The sequence below is a fragment of the Physella acuta genome, unplaced genomic scaffold, assembly GCF_028476545.2.
Source record: "Physella acuta isolate Inbredline_101_S28 unplaced genomic scaffold, ASM2847654v3 ptg001452l, whole genome shotgun sequence".
NCBI lineage: Eukaryota > Metazoa > Mollusca > Gastropoda > Physidae > Physella > Physella acuta.
Window position 1 is genome coordinate 340,859 of NW_026732967.1, and position 17,353 is coordinate 358,211.

At 39.2% G+C, this 17,353-nt stretch overlaps 1 protein-coding gene and 1 long non-coding RNA gene across 2 annotated transcripts in view; both read right to left on the bottom strand.

Annotated features, from left to right (window-relative positions):
- Positions 1 to 203: 203 nt before the first annotated feature.
- LOC131928000 (uncharacterized) lies at positions 204 to 12,576 on the bottom strand. Its single transcript, XM_059283885.1, has 5 exons — positions 12,374 to 12,576; positions 10,951 to 11,127; positions 4,269 to 4,409; positions 2,484 to 2,656; positions 204 to 1,937 (listed from the first exon to the last, which is right to left on the bottom strand). Exons 1-5 carry the CDS (start codon positions 12,522 to 12,524, stop codon positions 1,248 to 1,250), a joined length of 1,332 nt encoding a protein of 443 aa, XP_059139868.1. The 5' UTR covers positions 12,525 to 12,576; the 3' UTR covers positions 204 to 1,247.
- A 254-nt stretch (positions 12,577 to 12,830) lies between these two features.
- The window catches only part of LOC131927999 (uncharacterized), a 47,874-nt gene continuing 43,351 nt past the window's right edge, over positions 12,831 to 17,353 (bottom strand). The window contains exons 2-3 of the long non-coding RNA XR_009383725.1: positions 13,169 to 13,607; positions 12,831 to 12,916 (exon numbers count right to left, since the gene is read on the bottom strand). This is a non-coding gene — a long non-coding RNA (uncharacterized LOC131927999). The remainder of the gene's footprint in view (positions 12,917 to 13,168; positions 13,608 to 17,353) is intronic.

The following is a 17,353-nucleotide window of genomic DNA, read 5'->3' on the forward strand; positions in this document are numbered from 1 at the left end:
TCACTTAAAGACTATAGTAACCTTTCTTATCCATAGTCTATCGCACTGTTCAAAAAAAAATTATGCAGCATAGCGCTAACATGATAGCCTAGGGTGCCAAATCGAACCGTGCAGGGGCGCCGGCGGACGCGCCTGTTTCAATTTAGTGAACAAAAATGATAATACTCCAAGCTTATCCGTAAATGGAAAGAAATAAACATATAGGATTTGTAGGACCTGGCTATATTAAATGTTATTGATTTTTAAAAAAAAATAATTATTCAACAGTATGTTCAGTGTATAGAATAAATAAAAGGCAGTGTTAAAAATACCTAACGACATTGCACTTAATCAATCCCCGCTAATTATGTAATTATTTTTTTTCCCAACACCAAAACAAAGTAATAAAAAGTAAATTATTTTACACTAATGAGACTAATGCAATGGTTTTATAAAGGGAAGTAATTTGTGTTTTCCTAATTTATCAAAGGGAAGTAAGTGCTATAGGACTAAATAAAGACAAAAATTAGAATTTTTGTAAAAGATGATATTTTTCTAAAACTTGCGTTTAATGACCATTCCGACAATTAATGCTATAATTTGAAAAATGAAAATTATTTTCCAACACTTTCAATATTAATTTTTTAACTCATAAATTTAGACAACTGCGCACGATAATTGATTTAACACTTAAATCCGTAGAAATTCCAACGACATACTTTTTTGCCACATACAGAACTGAGCTTTATATATTAGATTTTTATTGATGTTTGCAAAATTTCTACAGCTTGTTGTGTTATAGCTGTCACTACTCTTTTGTCATTAAATTACCATCAGTTAAAATTGATCAAAACGTCACATGAACAAGGAATACGCAAATTAAAGATTCTGATCAGGAATCTAGTTGATATGAACGCATTTGTGTTTTAGTAAAATTTTCTTTTAGAAAGTTATTGAACTTCCTAAAGCACTAACAAAATGATCTAAGGTATGTGGGGATCTTACTAGCTGGGAGCTTAACTGGGAGGAAGGTGATATGTTTTTTTTACTTTGACGCTCTCAGTCAGATTAAATATTTTGTATACATACACAAATATCAAATGGCTGTTTTTACATGTTGCAGGACTTAAATGGTTTAGCTGTATCAATTGCAAAAAAGTAACTACATCAAAAAATAAAATAGTTTGTGCTTTTCTGGTAAACTGACGAGTAACTTACACTTTAGTTGTCATCAGCTAGTTCAAATCAGTTTAAAACAGAATTCATGCTTAAAAAAAAATTTCACCAAATTCCATTAACAAAAAGTCTATGCTGTGAGAGGTGTTGTAGTAGCCAGATGCCATTTCAGTTGACTGTGGCCCTGAGGTAGATTCCATTTCAGTTGACTGTGGCCCTGAGGTAGATTCCATTTCAGTTGACTGTGGCCCTGAGGTAGATTCCATTTCAGTTGACTGTGGCCTTGAGGATGAGGGATCAGTAACACATGGCTCCCCATTTAGAATATTCAAGAACTTGTTTTCCAAATTACTGCATGGCATTCCAGAACTTTCATTCAAATTGTTCATTTTGAAACCAATAGTAACAACCTTCGCGTCTTCCTTAGTCGGAAGATTTCTCTTGGCTCCAAACTTTTCTATACATGTAGATTTGACTTTAGGATTTTCAACAGTTTTTTTATTTGCCTTCTTTTTGTTCTGTTTTTTCTTCTTGGGCATGCTGAGCTCAAGCCGTTGCCAGAATTTCTTCTCTCTCTTCTCATACTCCACTTTTTCTTGAGAGATACTGGACTTGAAACTTTTCTCACTCATCTCTGTGTGCCAGATTTCTTTATCACTCTTGGCTGAAGGTTCTCCAAGCTCAGGTCTCTGTGCATCAGTTTGCTGCTTCAGGCGCGGGTGGTTCAGACATTTAACAGAGTCTAAAATGTATTTCAACGATTTGTCCAGCTTCACTTGTTCCTAAAAACAATATTACAAATATAAAACCAGTTTGAAATTTTTGATGAAAATTGAAAACATAATCTGATTAGTTGGTCTTAAATATAAATGAAAATATTCCATCTTCTTCATTGTTCTTAATTGTAATGTTGAACAGGATTTCCTCCAACATAATGAAGTTTAACTTGTCATCTTATTATGTACTATATGGCCTGTTGACTCAAATTTCATTCTGCTTTTTATTCTAAATTTGCTTCCATAGTCTTTGTCCATTCAAGAACAAACTACAAGGCAGCAGTTGAAATACAGTTGTTTGATTTTGGAGTTTACTCTCCTAGATGTGTTGATGTCCCCAACTGTCATGCCTCATCTGCCAGGGGTTCGAACTCGTGTCAATCCAGTTTATCAGCCATGAGCTTTATCAGCCTGACCACCTGACCCCAACATTGCATTCAAAGAACACTTTTTACTAAATATATTTCAAATAAGGAAAATATTTTTAAAAATTTAATTCAAATTTCTGGGGGTTGATATAAAAAAAACAAGAGAAAATGTACATATGCCTACCTTATCAATGTCTTCCAGAATGATTGAGATGATCCTCTGTTTGAGCTTCAGGGTCTCATGCTGGGCAATCAAATACTCAAATCTGTTCCACTCATTACTGAGATAATCTGACGTCACCACCATTATCGTTCGTCTACTTTTTTCCAGGGCTGACAGTATTATATCACTCAAGGCTGATTAATAAATTAATTAATTAAAATTGTTAGGCCTAATCAATAGGAAGCTGTTAACAAGCTGTTCAATTCAGTCAGAAGTGAATAAGAAAACTAAGGCAAATGAGTTAAAAATTCATTATTTGTATGCTTACAATATAAATTGTACTTGTTTATAGTAACGTCCCTCATTTAGTTTCTAAGGCCTACTCTGCTTATGGGCCTACAATAGGGCTGGTAAGTAGGTCACCAACCAGTACTATGACTCATGCAGGTTTTATTGAGCCGTAGAACTGGTTGGTGACCTACTTACCAGCTCTATTGTGGCCTACAACTTTCTGCCGTCTTACCTTCATTAGAAGGGCTGTCCCTGGTCTTACCTTCATTAGAAGGGCTGTCCCTGGTCTTACCTTCATTAGAAGGGCTGTTCTTGGTCTTACCATCAATAGAAGGGCTGTCCCTGGTCTTAACTTCATTAGAAGGGCTGTCCCTAGTCTTACCTTCATTAGAAGGGCCGTCCCTGGCCTGAATGTACACCGTCTTACCTTCATTAGAAGGGCTTTCCCTGGTCTTACCTTCATTATAAGGGCTGTCCCTGGTCTTACCTTCATTAGAAGGGCTGTCCCTGGCCTGAATGTACACCGTCTTACATTCATTAGAAGGGCTGTCCCTAGTCTTACCTTCATTAGAAGGGCTGTCCCTGGCCTGAATGTACACCGTCTTACCTTCATTAGAAGGGCTGTCCCTGGCCTGAATGTACACCGTCTTACCTTCATTAGAAGGGCTGTCCCTAGTCTTACCTTCATTAGAAAGGCTGTCCCTGGCCTGAATGTACACCGTCTTACCTTCATTAGAAGGGCTGTCCCTAGTCTTACCTTCATTAGAAAGGCTGTCCCTGGCCTGAATGTACACCGTCTTACCTTCATTAGAAGAGCCGTCCTGGCCTGAATGTACACCGTCTTACCTTCATTAGAAGGGCTGTCCCTAGTCTTCATTAGAAAGGCTGTCCCTGGCCTGAATGTACACCGTCTTACCTTCATTAGAAGGGCTGTCCATGGCCTGAATGTACACCGTCTTACCTTCATTAGAAGGGCTGTCCCTGGCTGAATGTACACCGTCTTACCTTCATTAGAAGGGCTGTCCTTGGCCTGAATGTACACCGTCTTACCTTCATTAGAAGGGCTGTCTCTGGCCTGAACGTACACCGTCTAACCTTCATTAGAAGGGCTGTCTCTGGCCTGAATGTACACTGTCTTACCTTCATTAGAAGGGCTGTCCCTGGCTTGAATGTACACCGTCTTACCTTCATTAGAAGGGCTGTCCCTGGCCTGAATGTACACCGTCTTACCTTCATTAGAAGGGCTGTCTCTGGCCTGAATGTATACCGTCTTACCTTCATTAGAAGGGCTGTCCCTGGCCTGAATGTACACCGTCTTACCTTCATTAGAAGGGCTGTCTCTGGCCTGAATGTACACCGTCTTACCTTCATTAGAAGGGCTGTCCCTAGTCTTACCTTCATTAGAAGGGCTCTCCCTGGCTTGAATGTACACCGTCTTACCTTCATTAGAAGGGCTGTCCCTGGACTGAATGTACACCGTCTTACCTTCATTAGAAGGGCTGTCCCTAGTCTTACCTTCATTAGAAGGGCTGTCCCTGGCCTGAATGTACAACTTGAACCCACGATCCTCCAGGACCGGCCTCAGTTCGTTGTAAACAAATTTTTCAGCGCTGGCAGTTGGCGTCATGGAGACATAAGCGTCGTACTGTTTACCATCTGTTACAAACACAACAGACAGGTTGATTAATTTATTTTATGTTTTTTAACAAAAAGATGTTTATCGCACAAAAATTAATTTAAATATTGCAGTAGAATGGAAGCTTTGGTTGGAGGCACTAGAAACGTAAGACAAATTTCTACGATATCCCCTGGCCTTAACTTCTAATACAAGTGACCGGGTCGTTAAAAACAGAATCATTATAGACCTTTAAGATGTATAAAGACTTAAAAATATTTTTTGAGAGCACGAGTTTCTTCCCTTGTTAGCTTAAAAGCATAGAAGGGTGATAATATAAGCAGTTACTCATCGTTTACTAGCAGCTAGCAAAGTCATTTATTTGGTCTCATAGTATGAAATTTAAAAATGTATCTATACGAAGTCTAATATCTTTAATAACACAATTAATTATCTAATTAAATATATCTCTAAAACCAAATTATTAAGTTATTTCCCCTGCTGAAAACTCCATCATGTAGACCATGCTATCTCTAGAAGTGTAGGTGTAATAGATTGACGATGGAAGCATGTGGTTGTATATAAAACGTTTATTGGGCCTTCCACTACATGATGATAACGAGAGAGGGCGGAAGTGACGAGAGACGATTATTTATATACATGTAAGGGACATCACTTAAGATAACAGTATAAATATAATACTAATACAAGAAGAGTGAGTTCCCTTGACTTCACGTCTCACTATATTACATCCCTTTACCCTTAGTAAACACAACACATCTCTCAATAGAACAATTTGCAGTATCCTAAATCACCAATTATATTGTAACATGAACACTATGGTAAATTACATCCTTACAAACAATGCACAATATGTTACAACATAATTCAAATACAAAACAATGATGTCAAAGTCCTTTTGACCTTTAAAATCATAGGTCCAACTTATTTGGGACTTTGATTGTCCTGTTTGACCTTCTCAGTGGCTTTTGATTTGGTGACTCAAGATTCTGACCATCTGGATTCTCTATCTCATAAGGTCTAGGTTCTAAATCATTAATTCCAGAATTTACATTTTCTGACTCTAGACAACTTGGTTCACTCATATGAACAGAACTTGGTTGTGGAACAAACTGAGTTGGTGTGAACTGTTCAGATTTGGTGGGATTGATAGATTCACACTTATTATCTGCACAAGTTATTTTTAACTGGTCTGCATGTCTACGGACAATAAGTCCATCATTTGTTTTTACTTTACAAGACACAGGTCCTGTACATTGAACAATTTGACCTGGTATCCATTTTTCCTTTCTCCCATAATTTCTTAGATACACATTCTCATTAACACCAAATTCTCTTTCAATGCATGTTTTGTCATGATTTAATGGAACTATTTTTAAATTGGCATCTGGAAGTATTATGCTGTTATTCAGATCCTTGACTGACATAGATTTCTTTGATTGAAAGTAACCAAAAATACTGTTTAAAAGTAATATTCTGGACCATATCAATTTGCAACTGTGATCCAGTATTTGAAGTGGGTGTATTAAATGGCAAAAATCTTTTTCCTTTTGATGTTACCCTTTTAGTTTCTGTAAGTGCTAATGATGTTAGCAAAGTTGTTTGATGATCACATTCCTTCTTATTTAAAGCATTTGAATTTGCCATATCACCATAATCATTTATTAAGTTACAATTACTTTGTTGAGGTAACTCTGACTGATAATGGACTGCATCTTCTCCATCTTTTAGACTTAACTCCATTTTTCTTATTTTATATGGCCTTAAGTCATCATTCACAGACTCTTCAGGCCAACCATTCTTACAGTACTCATATACTTTTATTAAGCACTCATCTTTTTGTGTTTCTCTTTTAATATCATTCACATTTATATTGGAGTTATCCATGATAGTGAAGAGAACAAATACATCTTCTGGTACATAGCAAAGGCTTTGGTATCTTAAAGGTAATCTACTAAGACTATCTGCACTATTCTCAGATCCAGGTTTGTATTTCAATTCATAATTGTATGCGGCTAGTGTGATAGCCCATCTTTGAATTCTTGATGAGGCATGCTCTGGTAGGGGTTTGTTTTCTCCAAATAAACCTAGCAATGGTTTATGATCTGTAAAGATGGTGAATTCTTTAATGGCTTTTGTTTTCTCAGGTTGAGGTCTGATACCTTGTTTGCTTAAAATATAACCAAGAAGACTAATTTCTGTCAGCATGAATTGACATTTATCTTTGTTTATCTTTAAACCTTTTTCACCAACTATTTTCAAGACTTTATCAAGTGTTTTAAGATGTTCAGTGTCATTCTTACCAGTTATGTACACATTGTCAAAATAAACACAAACATTTGGAATATCCTTAAAAATACTGTCCATGACAGCTTGGAAAATTCCAGGGCTGGATGATATGCCAAAACATAGTCTTTCATATTGGTAGAATCCTTTATGAGTGTTTATTGTCGTATAGACTTTTGAATCTGGATGCAGTTCTAGTTGAGTGTAAGCTTGACTAAAGTCTAATTCAGTGAATTTGTCTCCTCCTGCCAAATTGAAAGAAATGTCCTCAATGTTAGAAATAGGGTACCTATTTAGCTCTATTTGCTTATTCAGTGTAGCTTTATAGTCTCCACAAATTCTTACAGAACCATCCTTCTTTAACACTGGCACAATGGGCGTTGCCCAATCGGAATAGTCTACCTTCTTTATGATGCCATTGGATTCCAATCTACTTAGCTCATTTTCAATTTTATCCCTCATTGCATAAGGTGGAACTCTAGCTTTGCAGTATCTTGGATTTGTGTCTTTAATGCTTAACTTCACTGTTCTATCATTTAGTAATCCTGGATTACCAAAAACACTTTCATTTTCAGATATAACTTTATCTATTGAAGTAAGACTAAATTCTCTTGCATTGTTCAATGAACATATACTCTCCCAATTTAACTTTAGATTAAATAACCAGTTCCTACCTAGTAATGGTGGTCCATTTCCTTCAACCACAATAAGAGGAAGTTTAAAACTTTGACCATTATAACTTACATGAACCATACACTCTCCTATCACCGGAACATTGTCACCTGTGTATGTTGTTAGACACTTGTGACATGGTTGTAGAGGCACTGATCCTCCTGTGACAGTGTCAAGGTCCTTCTTTGTGATGACTGTTAGAGATGCTCCAGTGTCAAGTTGGAAGCTGATGCTCTTACCGTTGATATAAACTGGTACATTGATGGGAGCATGACTTATTGATTTCACAGAGAACAGGTTGAAACCCGGCTGCGAATCAGTTTGAGCATTTTCACAGGTAGAGTGGTTCATTGATTGGGTTAGGTAATCTTGGTGAGAGTTAACATAGTGCTGCCCTTGGTTGCGGTACTGTCTTGACTGGCTAGATTTAGCAACAGACGAAGACTTTGCAAGGCAGGCCTTGGCAATGTGACCTTGCTTACTGCACTTACAACAAGTTGCTGATTTGAACTTGCATCGATGAGATGCATGGGGACCGTTGCATCGGTGACATTTTTGATAATTATTACTAGATTTAGATCTAGGCTTTGAACGTGCAGGCTGTTTAGCATAAGTTGAAATTCTCTGATGGGGTTGGTGTTTGTTGACTAACCTGCTATTTACTGCATGGATCTCTGGGGGCGTTAGAGATTTTGCCGCCTCGGATGACTGCTGGAATGAAGTTGCAAGTTGTATTGCTTTCTCCAGTGTTAGATCTGACTCGAGCAGCAACTTTCTTTGAAAATCCGGACTATTTACACCTGTCACAAACTTTTCACATAGTCTGTCCGACAGCGTGTCTCCGAATTCACAAAATTCACTTAGATGACGTAAAGCAGCAACATATTCTGATAATGACTCGTTTGGGTGACGAGTCCTACCATCAAATCTAGCTCTACATAGAAACTTTGATGGGGTAGGCGCATGGTGGTTTGTTAGCAATTTGCTCAGCTCGTTAAAGCTCTTGGTATCTGGACTAGCTGGTGCGCATAAGTCCTTTAGTAGCCTAAATTGTTGAGGCCCTATGACTGTTAACCAAAGAGCTCTCTTTTTGGCTTCCGTCGTCACGTCGTTAGCTTCAAGGTAAAATCTTAACCTATCTAGGTAGTCATGAATGGTTTCATCATTCGAATCAAATTCTTTTATTTGGCCATACAGCGCCGTTATTCTAGAAATACTCAGCTAATATGCTCTAGCAAACCTCTTTTTTTCGTAAGTAGGTGCCAGTGGCGGAACTAGAAAAGGAGGGCCACCCCGCAAAAAAAATTTTTAGGCCCCCCCCCCATATAAATATATAGGCCTATATATATATATATATATATATATATATATATATATATATATATATATATATATATATATATATATATATATATATATATATATATATATATATATATATACGTGGGTTTTTTGTATATTTAAATAAACCGGGAGTGATCTCCCCTAAACTTTCTCGAATATTCTTATATAAAATAACAGAGGATGGAAACTCGGGCTATAGACATGATTTTTAATCCATTTTTAATACTTAAAGTTTTAAAAATAGAATAAAATCTCGTAGACAAATTAATTGCACACCAAGCGAACGCCTAATAAAGGTGCGTATAATAGTGCGCAATAGTATTAGTACTTAATAAATTTACATTAGTTTTTTGAGAAATCGGAAGTAGCGTAAATTACTACTTCCCGTCAACGGAAATTACTCAAAATTTAACAGAAGGTAGAGAATTAGATCTTTTACTTACATGTGAAATTTCATTTATCTATCTGAAATAGTACTCAAGTTATAGGCTTTTGAAAAATTCAAAGTAGAAAAAGTACCACTTCCGGTTGTCGGAAATCGCTCAAAAGTTGATACGGATCTACGATTTTGATATAATACTTATATATGAAATTTCATCAACCTAGCTGTAACGGTACTCAAGTTATCGTGTTTACACACGGACACACAGACAGACAGACACACAGACACACACACAGACATACGGACAAGATTGCAAAATTATGTTTTTCCGTATCAGTGAGGTGTAAAACGTCGAGATTTGTAAAAATCTCGATTTTTTTTTTTGCACGATTACAATACTTTCTCTATACTACGTATATACGAGAAAGTAAAAAAACTACAACATCATGTCATGTGTGTAAGTGCATTAGTCTGTTATGTGAAAATCAATTATATGTTATCTCTTTTGTATGACCTCTAGCATCTAATCGGTCAAAAGAATATAAAACATGAAAGCTTTCTGTAAATAATGGTGTCTCGTGTCATGTTTATTTTTAAGTTTTTTTGTATTTATATTATTAATTTTAAATACATTTCCTTTTTATGCAGTGTCATTCTTTAGTAAGTAGTTTATAAGCAAATAATAATAAAGAGAAGTAATTGCTTTTTAATTTGTTTAGTACAAATCTATTAAAAGGAGCTTATGAGCATCACTATTTGATTATTTAAAAAAAGGGAAATAAGTCATGGAAGTGGTTTGAAAGTTTGCTTATCTTTGATAAGTTTTATTGTAGGAGAAAGAGGACTCGGCTTTCACAGTGGTTTAAAAACAAAGGAAAAATGAGCGTGAGGTTGTGTCTATAGAATAAAGATAATCCAACCGCAGCTACGGTAATCTTTTTTTACAAAACAAACATCAAGTCAAAAATGCAAGAAAAGTATTTTTTTAAACTATAAAAAAAAATCATTATGGTCGGCGTGGGCCCCTAAATGGCGTGGGCCCCCCCGCATTGCGGGGTCTGGCGGCACTGTAGTTCCGCCCCTGGTAGGTGCTCTTTCTAGTGGATCATTTATCCTCGTCGCCAGATGTAATAGATTGACGATGGAAGCATGTGATTGTATATAATACGTTTATTGGGCCTTCCACTACATGATGATAACGAGAGAGGGCGGAAGTGACGAGAGACAATTTTTTATATACATGTAAGGGACATCACTCAAGATAACAGTATAAATATAATACTAATACAAGAAGAGTGAGTTCCCTTGACTTCACGTCTCACTATATTACAGTAGGCTTCTGATGTGCAGAGTTTCTTCCAGGCATCTCTTCGGGGTGAAGCTCCCCCGAAAAATTTTTACCGCCCCCCCCCCCCCCCCCCGAACGAAATTGAAATTTATATTAAGAAAATATATACTTTTAACATTGTCCGCCCCCCCCCCCCCCCGAAGAAAGCCTACCGCCCCCCTCCCCCCCCCCGAAGATTTCAAGTGCCCCCCCCCCCCGGAGAAAAAAGTCTGGAAGAACCACTGCTGATGTGGCCTTCATCTCTCTAACGAGCCTCGATAATTAGTGAAGCAAAGAACAACCCGTTGATAGCCTGATTAACTGAGCCACTCACCCGAATCTCACTAACTGAGCCACTCACCCGAATCTCACTAACTGAGCCACTCACCCGAATCTCACTAACTGAGCCACTCACCCGAATCTCACTAACTGAGCCACTCACCCGAATCTCACTAACTGAGCCACTCACCCGAATCTCACTAACTGAGCCACTCACCCGAATCTCACTAACTGAGCCACTCACCCGAATCTCACTAACTGAGCCACTCACCCGAATCCTCGTACTCCTTGAAGTAGTAGACGAGTTTGATGACGAAGATGACCCTCAATCGCCACAACACAACAGGAACTACGATGGCCAACAGCAACACAAAGGCGACACACGCCGTCAGCACACCGGCCATAACTCGCGCGTGGTGCTCTTGTTCCTGGGCCTTCACGGCGAGGGCTGGCAGACGACAGGGGTCAGTCGTGTTAGAGGAACTAACGTCAGGGGTCATTCGTGTTAGAGGAACTAACGACATGGGGCATTCGTGTTAGAGGAACTAACGACAGGGGTCATTCGTGTTAGAGGAACTAACGACATGGGTCATTCGTGTTAGAGGAACTAACGACAGGGGTCAGTCGTGTTAGAAGAACTAACGACAGGGGTCATTCGTGTTAGAGGAACTAACGACATGGGGCATTCGTGTTAGAGGAACTAACGACAGGGGTCATTCGTGTTAGAGGAACTAACGACAGGGGTCATTCGTGTTAGGGGAACTAACGTCAGGCGTCATTCGTGTTAGAGGAACTAACGACAGGGGTCATTCGTGTTAGGGGAACTAACGTCAGGCGTCATTCGTGTTAGGGGAACTAACGACAGGGGTCATTCGTGTTAGAGGAACTAACGACATGGGGCATTCGTGTTAGAGGAACTAACGACAGGGGTCATTCGTGTTAGAAGAACTAACGACAGGGGTCATTCGTGTTAGGGGAACTAACGTCAGGCGTCATTCGTGTTAGAAGAACTAACGACAGGGGTCATTCGTGTTAGGGGAACTAACGTCAGGCGTCATTCGTGTAGGGGAACTAACGACAGGGGTCATTCGTGTTAGAGGAACTAACGACAGGGGTCATTCGTGTTAGAGGAACTAACGACAGGGGTCATTCGTGTTAGAGGAACTAACGACAGGGGTCATTCGTGTTAGGGGAACTAACGACAGGGGTCATTCGTGTTAGGGGAACTAACGTCAGGCATCATTCGTGTTAGAGGAACTAATGACAGGGGTCATTCGTGTTAGGGGAACTAACGACAGGGGTCATTCGTGTTAGGGGAACTAACGTCAGGCGTCATTCGTGTTAGGGGAACTAACGACAGGGGTCATTCGTGTTAGAGGAACTAACAACAGGGGTCACTCGTGTTAGGAGAACTAACGTCAGGCGTCATTCGTGTTAGAGGAACTAACGACAGGGGTCATTCGTGTTAGAGGAACTAACGACAGGGGTCATTCGTGTTAGAGGAACTACATGAACTTGGTTTAATCAAGTGAAACTACATCAACTTGGTTTAAATTAAGTGGAACTACTTGAACTTGGTTTAAATTAAGTGGAACTACATCAACTTGGTTAAATCAAGTGGAGCTACATAAACTTGGTTTCATCAAGTGGAACTACATTAATGAAAATGTTACATAACACTCCACCAGGCTTACCTCTTGGGTCTGGCTTAACATTCTCACAGAATTCTCCCTCCCACTCATGTTCACAGTTGCAATAGTTTTGCGTGTCATCCGCAAATCCATGACACATCCCATGACCCATGACACACGGCTTGTCACAATGTGTGTTGCAGTAGTTCCCCATCCAGCCAGGCTGACACGGACAGTTCAGTAGTTCAATACAAAATGTAAAGTCGGGGCACCTGTTAAAGATAAGTGGGGTCTACCACTAACGCCCGAAAGAAAATTACCCCGAAGGCTGTTTTCCCGATGGTCATTTTCCCAATGGACGTTTGAAAGAATGCAACAATTGCCCGAATGGACATTATTTTTTTAAGGGGGGGGGGGGAGTCGCAAAAAAAAACCGTGACGTAATTTACCCCCCTCCCCCCTATTGAACCTGGGATTTTGCAAGTAGACAAATGCGATGATATTAGAGGAGCTATAGCCTGACATTTTGGTGGATCACATTTTCTCAGTGGTCTAACACTTACGTGATGTTGTCGTCCATACAATGGTTTGGTGGCTTGGTAGCTTCTGTAGTAAAACAAGGAGGTCAAGGTCAGTCGTGTTTATACATAAAAGTGTTATTATGTGGGTCATACTTGGTGTAGGTTTTGTGTTGCGTGTAGACATGCAATATTTGCCTTCTATATGTGTGGTGTTTATCCGGTGTATGTATTATGTGTATGGATGGTGAGGGGGTGTTATATGTGTAAAGCGTAGGTGTGTTATACGCGAAAATGTATGTGCTCTGGGTCTAAGGTGTGTTGTATAATGCTATTTTACCTTCTAGTGTCGGCTCATCACACCGTGTCATATTACATCCATACGATAAACATTTCGTGACATCGGGACACGGGTTCGAAACCTCGCAATAATTAGGATGACAGTTTCGGACAGCTACGGTCGATAGAAATTCGTTGACAATTTCTCCAAATGGAATCTCCATAGTGGGCACATTCGCGCCGTCTTGAGAGTTGCCGTTATTGTTGAAATTAAAATGTGTCTCCATAGTCGGCACACTCGCGCTGTCTTGAGAGTTGCCGTCATTGTTGAAATTAAAATGTGTCTGGGAAAGATTCGAGCTGGGTGTAGACATAATCGCTGAGTCATCGTTGTGTCCAAACATCGCCAGCATGTCATCGACAGAAATCGCCAATGTTTCTCTGGCTAGTCCAGAGATTATCAAAGTCATGAGACTAATGATACGAACCATTTTGGCGATCTGGAAATAAATTTTAAATACATTAACATTTATTCAAGAATCGAAATTAAATTAAATAAAAAATAGAATAAAAAATATTTTGTTTCATTAGAAGACACATGAAACGTCAGTTGGGCGTTCAACAAGAGAGGACTGCAGCCAATCAAACAGCTCGAGCCATCTGTGTGCATAAACCCCTAGCTCGCTATACCAGCGCTAGAATCTTTTGATGATGTCACACCCCTATCAAACCCCTCCCTCTGTTATTTAATATTTATCATTTTACCATGTAACTATCAAACCCCTCCCTCTGTTATTTAATATTTATCATTTTACCATGTAACTATCAAACTCTGCCCACGCGCAAAGAGTTTATGTAATACGTCTATTGCAAGAACCAGCATTTCATGATGCTTGCGGTTACACCATGACTAAGGTGTGCCACCCACCTTGCTCAAATTGTGCAAGAGAGCGAAGAAAATATTAAACGTGAATATTAAGTTTTCAATTGTAACGATTCTGCATGAATTGCCATCTTCAATGCCTTCAAGCTTAAACGTTCGACACCACCGCCCACCTTCACTATATCAACGCCACCATTTCGTAACTTAAGAGAAGATTGCGAAATATAACACAACATATTTAAGACAGGTCTCCCCCCCCCCCTAGCACCCCTCTTCCATTCAATAAAAATATAGGATGCATGGATAGGGAGTTGTTACACAATAATATTTGGTAATATTTATTTCACGACTTTCGCAGAACTAGTATCACGTGGTGCTGCCTGTTGCTCTGTAACGCGAGCTTGACATTACAATCACAAACACACATACATTTATCAATATCAGTTGCCTGGTGCCATGTTGTTGGTGGCATGAGACCAACAGAGAAAACTACAAATGCCTGTAGGTCACGTTCTGTTCTTTATCAGATAAGTGTCAAGCTAGTTGAGTATATTATATCCTGGGCTGTTAGCTTGCCCCCCCACCCCCATCCTTCCTGTCCACAAAGTGGGACACGAGCATCCTTAAGGCCAGGAATTTTAAGGAAACTTTTCCCGGCAAGGCGACCGCCAGGCTGAGTGCTTAAAGTTCTAACACGTGTCCGTCATACAAACTTCAGTCTTGACCATGTACCGTCATGTTAGTGATGTCCCTACCCCCCGTACAATCATCTTTGTCCCTACCCCACCTACCATCATCTTTGTCCCTACCCCACCTACCATCATCTTTGTCTCTACCCCACCTACCATCATCTTTGTCCCTACCCCACCTACCATCATCTTTGTCCCTACCCCACCAACCATCATCTTTGTCCCTACCCCACCTACCATCATCTTTGTCCCTACCCCACCTACCATCATCTTTGTCCCTACCCCACCTACCATCATCTTTGTCCCTACCCCACCTACCATCATCTTTGTCCCTACCCAACCTACCATCATGTATGTCACTGGGTGGAAGGGAAACAACCCGTTCACTACATTCTATGTACAGCAAAACTAAAGGAAACAACAAGTTCACTACATTCTATGTACAGCAGAACTAAAGGAAACAACCAGTTCTATACATTCTATGTACAGCAGAACTAAAGGAAACAACAAGTTCACTACATTCTATGTACAGCAGAACTAAAGGAAACAACCAGTTCACTACATTCTATGTACAGCAGAACTAAAGGAAACAACCAGTTCACTACATTCTATGTACAGCAGAACTAAAAGAAACAACCAGTTCACTACATTCTATGTACAGCAGAACTAAAGGAAACAACCAGTTCACTACATTCTATGTACAGCAGAACTAAAGGAAACAACCAGTTCACTACATTCTATGTACAGCAGAACTAAAGGAAACAACCAGTTCACTACATTCAATGTACAGCAGAACTAAAGGAAACAACCAGTTCACTACATTCTATGTACAGCAGAACTAAAGGAAACAACCAGTTCACTACATTCTATGTACAGCAGAACTAAAGGAAACAACCAGTTCACTACATTCTATGTACAGCAGAACTAAAGGAAACAACAAGTTCACTACATTCTATGTACAGCAGAACTAAAGGAAACAACCTGTTCACTACATTCTATGTACAGCAGAACTAAAGGAAACAACCCGCTCACTACATTCTATGTACAGCAGAACTAAAGGAAACAACCTGTTCACTACATTCTATGTACAGCAGAACTAAAGGAAACAACCCGCTCACTACATTCTATGTACAGCAGAACTAAAGGAAACAACCAGTTCTATACATTCTATGTACAGCAGAACTAAAGGAAACAACCAGTTCACTACATTCTATGTACAGCAGAACTAAAGGAAACAACCCGTTCACTACATTCTATGTACAGCAGAACTAAAGGAAACAACCCGTTCACTACATTCTATGTACAGCAGAACTAAACGAAACAACCCGCTCACTACATTCTATGTACAGCAGAACTAAAGGAAACAACCTGTTCACTACATTCTATGTACAGCAGAACTAAAGGAAACAACCCGCTCACTACATTCTATGTACAGCAGAACTAAAGGAAACAACCAGTTCTATACATTCTATGTACAGCAGAACTAAAGGAAACAACCAGTTCACTACATTCTATGTACAGCAAAACTAAAGTAAACAACCAGTTCACTACATTCTATGTACAACTGAACTAAAGGAAACAACCTGTTCACTACATTCTATGTACAGCAGAACTAAAGGAAACAACCCGCTCACTACATTCTATGTACAGCAGAACTAAAGGAAACAACCAGTTCTATACATTCTATGTACAGCAGAACTAAAGGAAACAACCCGTTCACTACATTCTATGTACAGCAGAACTAAAGGAAACAACCCGTTCACTACATTCTATGTACAGCAGAACTAAAGGAAACAACCCGTTCACTACATTCTATGTACAGCAGAACTAAAGGAAACAACCCGCTCACTACATTCTATGTACAGCAGAACTAAAGGAAACAACCAGTTCACTACATTCTATGTACAGCAGAACTAAACGAAACAACCTGTTCACTACATTCTATGTACAGCAGAACTAAAGGAAACAACCCGTTCACTACATTCTATGTACAGCAGAACTAAAGGAAACAACCAGTTCACTACATTCTATGTACAGCAGAACTAAAGGAAACAACCAGTTCACTACATTCTATGTACAGTAGAACTAAATGAAACAACCAGTTCACTACATTCTATGTACAGCAGAACTAAAGGAAACAACCAGTTCACTACATTCTATGTACAGCAGAACTAAAGGAAACAACCCGTTCACTACATTCTATGTACAGCAGAACTAAAGGAAACAACCCGTTCACTACATTCTATGTACAGCAGAACTAAAGGAAACAACCCGTTCACTACATTCTATGTACAGCAGAACTAAAGGAAACAACCAGTTCACTACATTCTATGTACAGCAGAACTAAAGGAAACAACCAGTTCACTACATTCTATGTACAGCAGAACTAAAAGAAACAACCAGTTCACTACATTCTATGTACAGCAGAACTAAAGGAAACAAACCGTTCACTACATTCTATGTACAGCAGAACTAAAGGAAACAACCCGTTCACTACATTCTATGTACAGCAGAACTAAAGGAAACAACCAGTTCTATACATTCTATGTACAGCAGAACTAAAGAAAACAACCAGTTCACTACATTCTATGTACAGCAGAACTAAACGAAACAACCTGTTCACTACATTCTATGTACAGCAGAACTAAAGGAAACAACCAGTTCACTACATTCT

Coding starts and splice junctions, on each gene's coding strand:
- LOC131928000 (XM_059283885.1), bottom strand. CDS start 12,524: ATGGGGAACTACTGCAACACACATTGTGACAAGCCGTGTGTCATGGGT. Junction 4,410..10,950: donor CAAGGAGTACGAGGATTCGG/GTGAGTGGCTCA, acceptor TGTTTGTAACAG/ATGGTAAACAGTACGACGCT. Junction 1,938..2,483: donor TTCTGGAAGACATTGATAAG/GTAGGCATATGT, acceptor TATTGTTTTTAG/GAACAAGTGAAGCTGGACAA.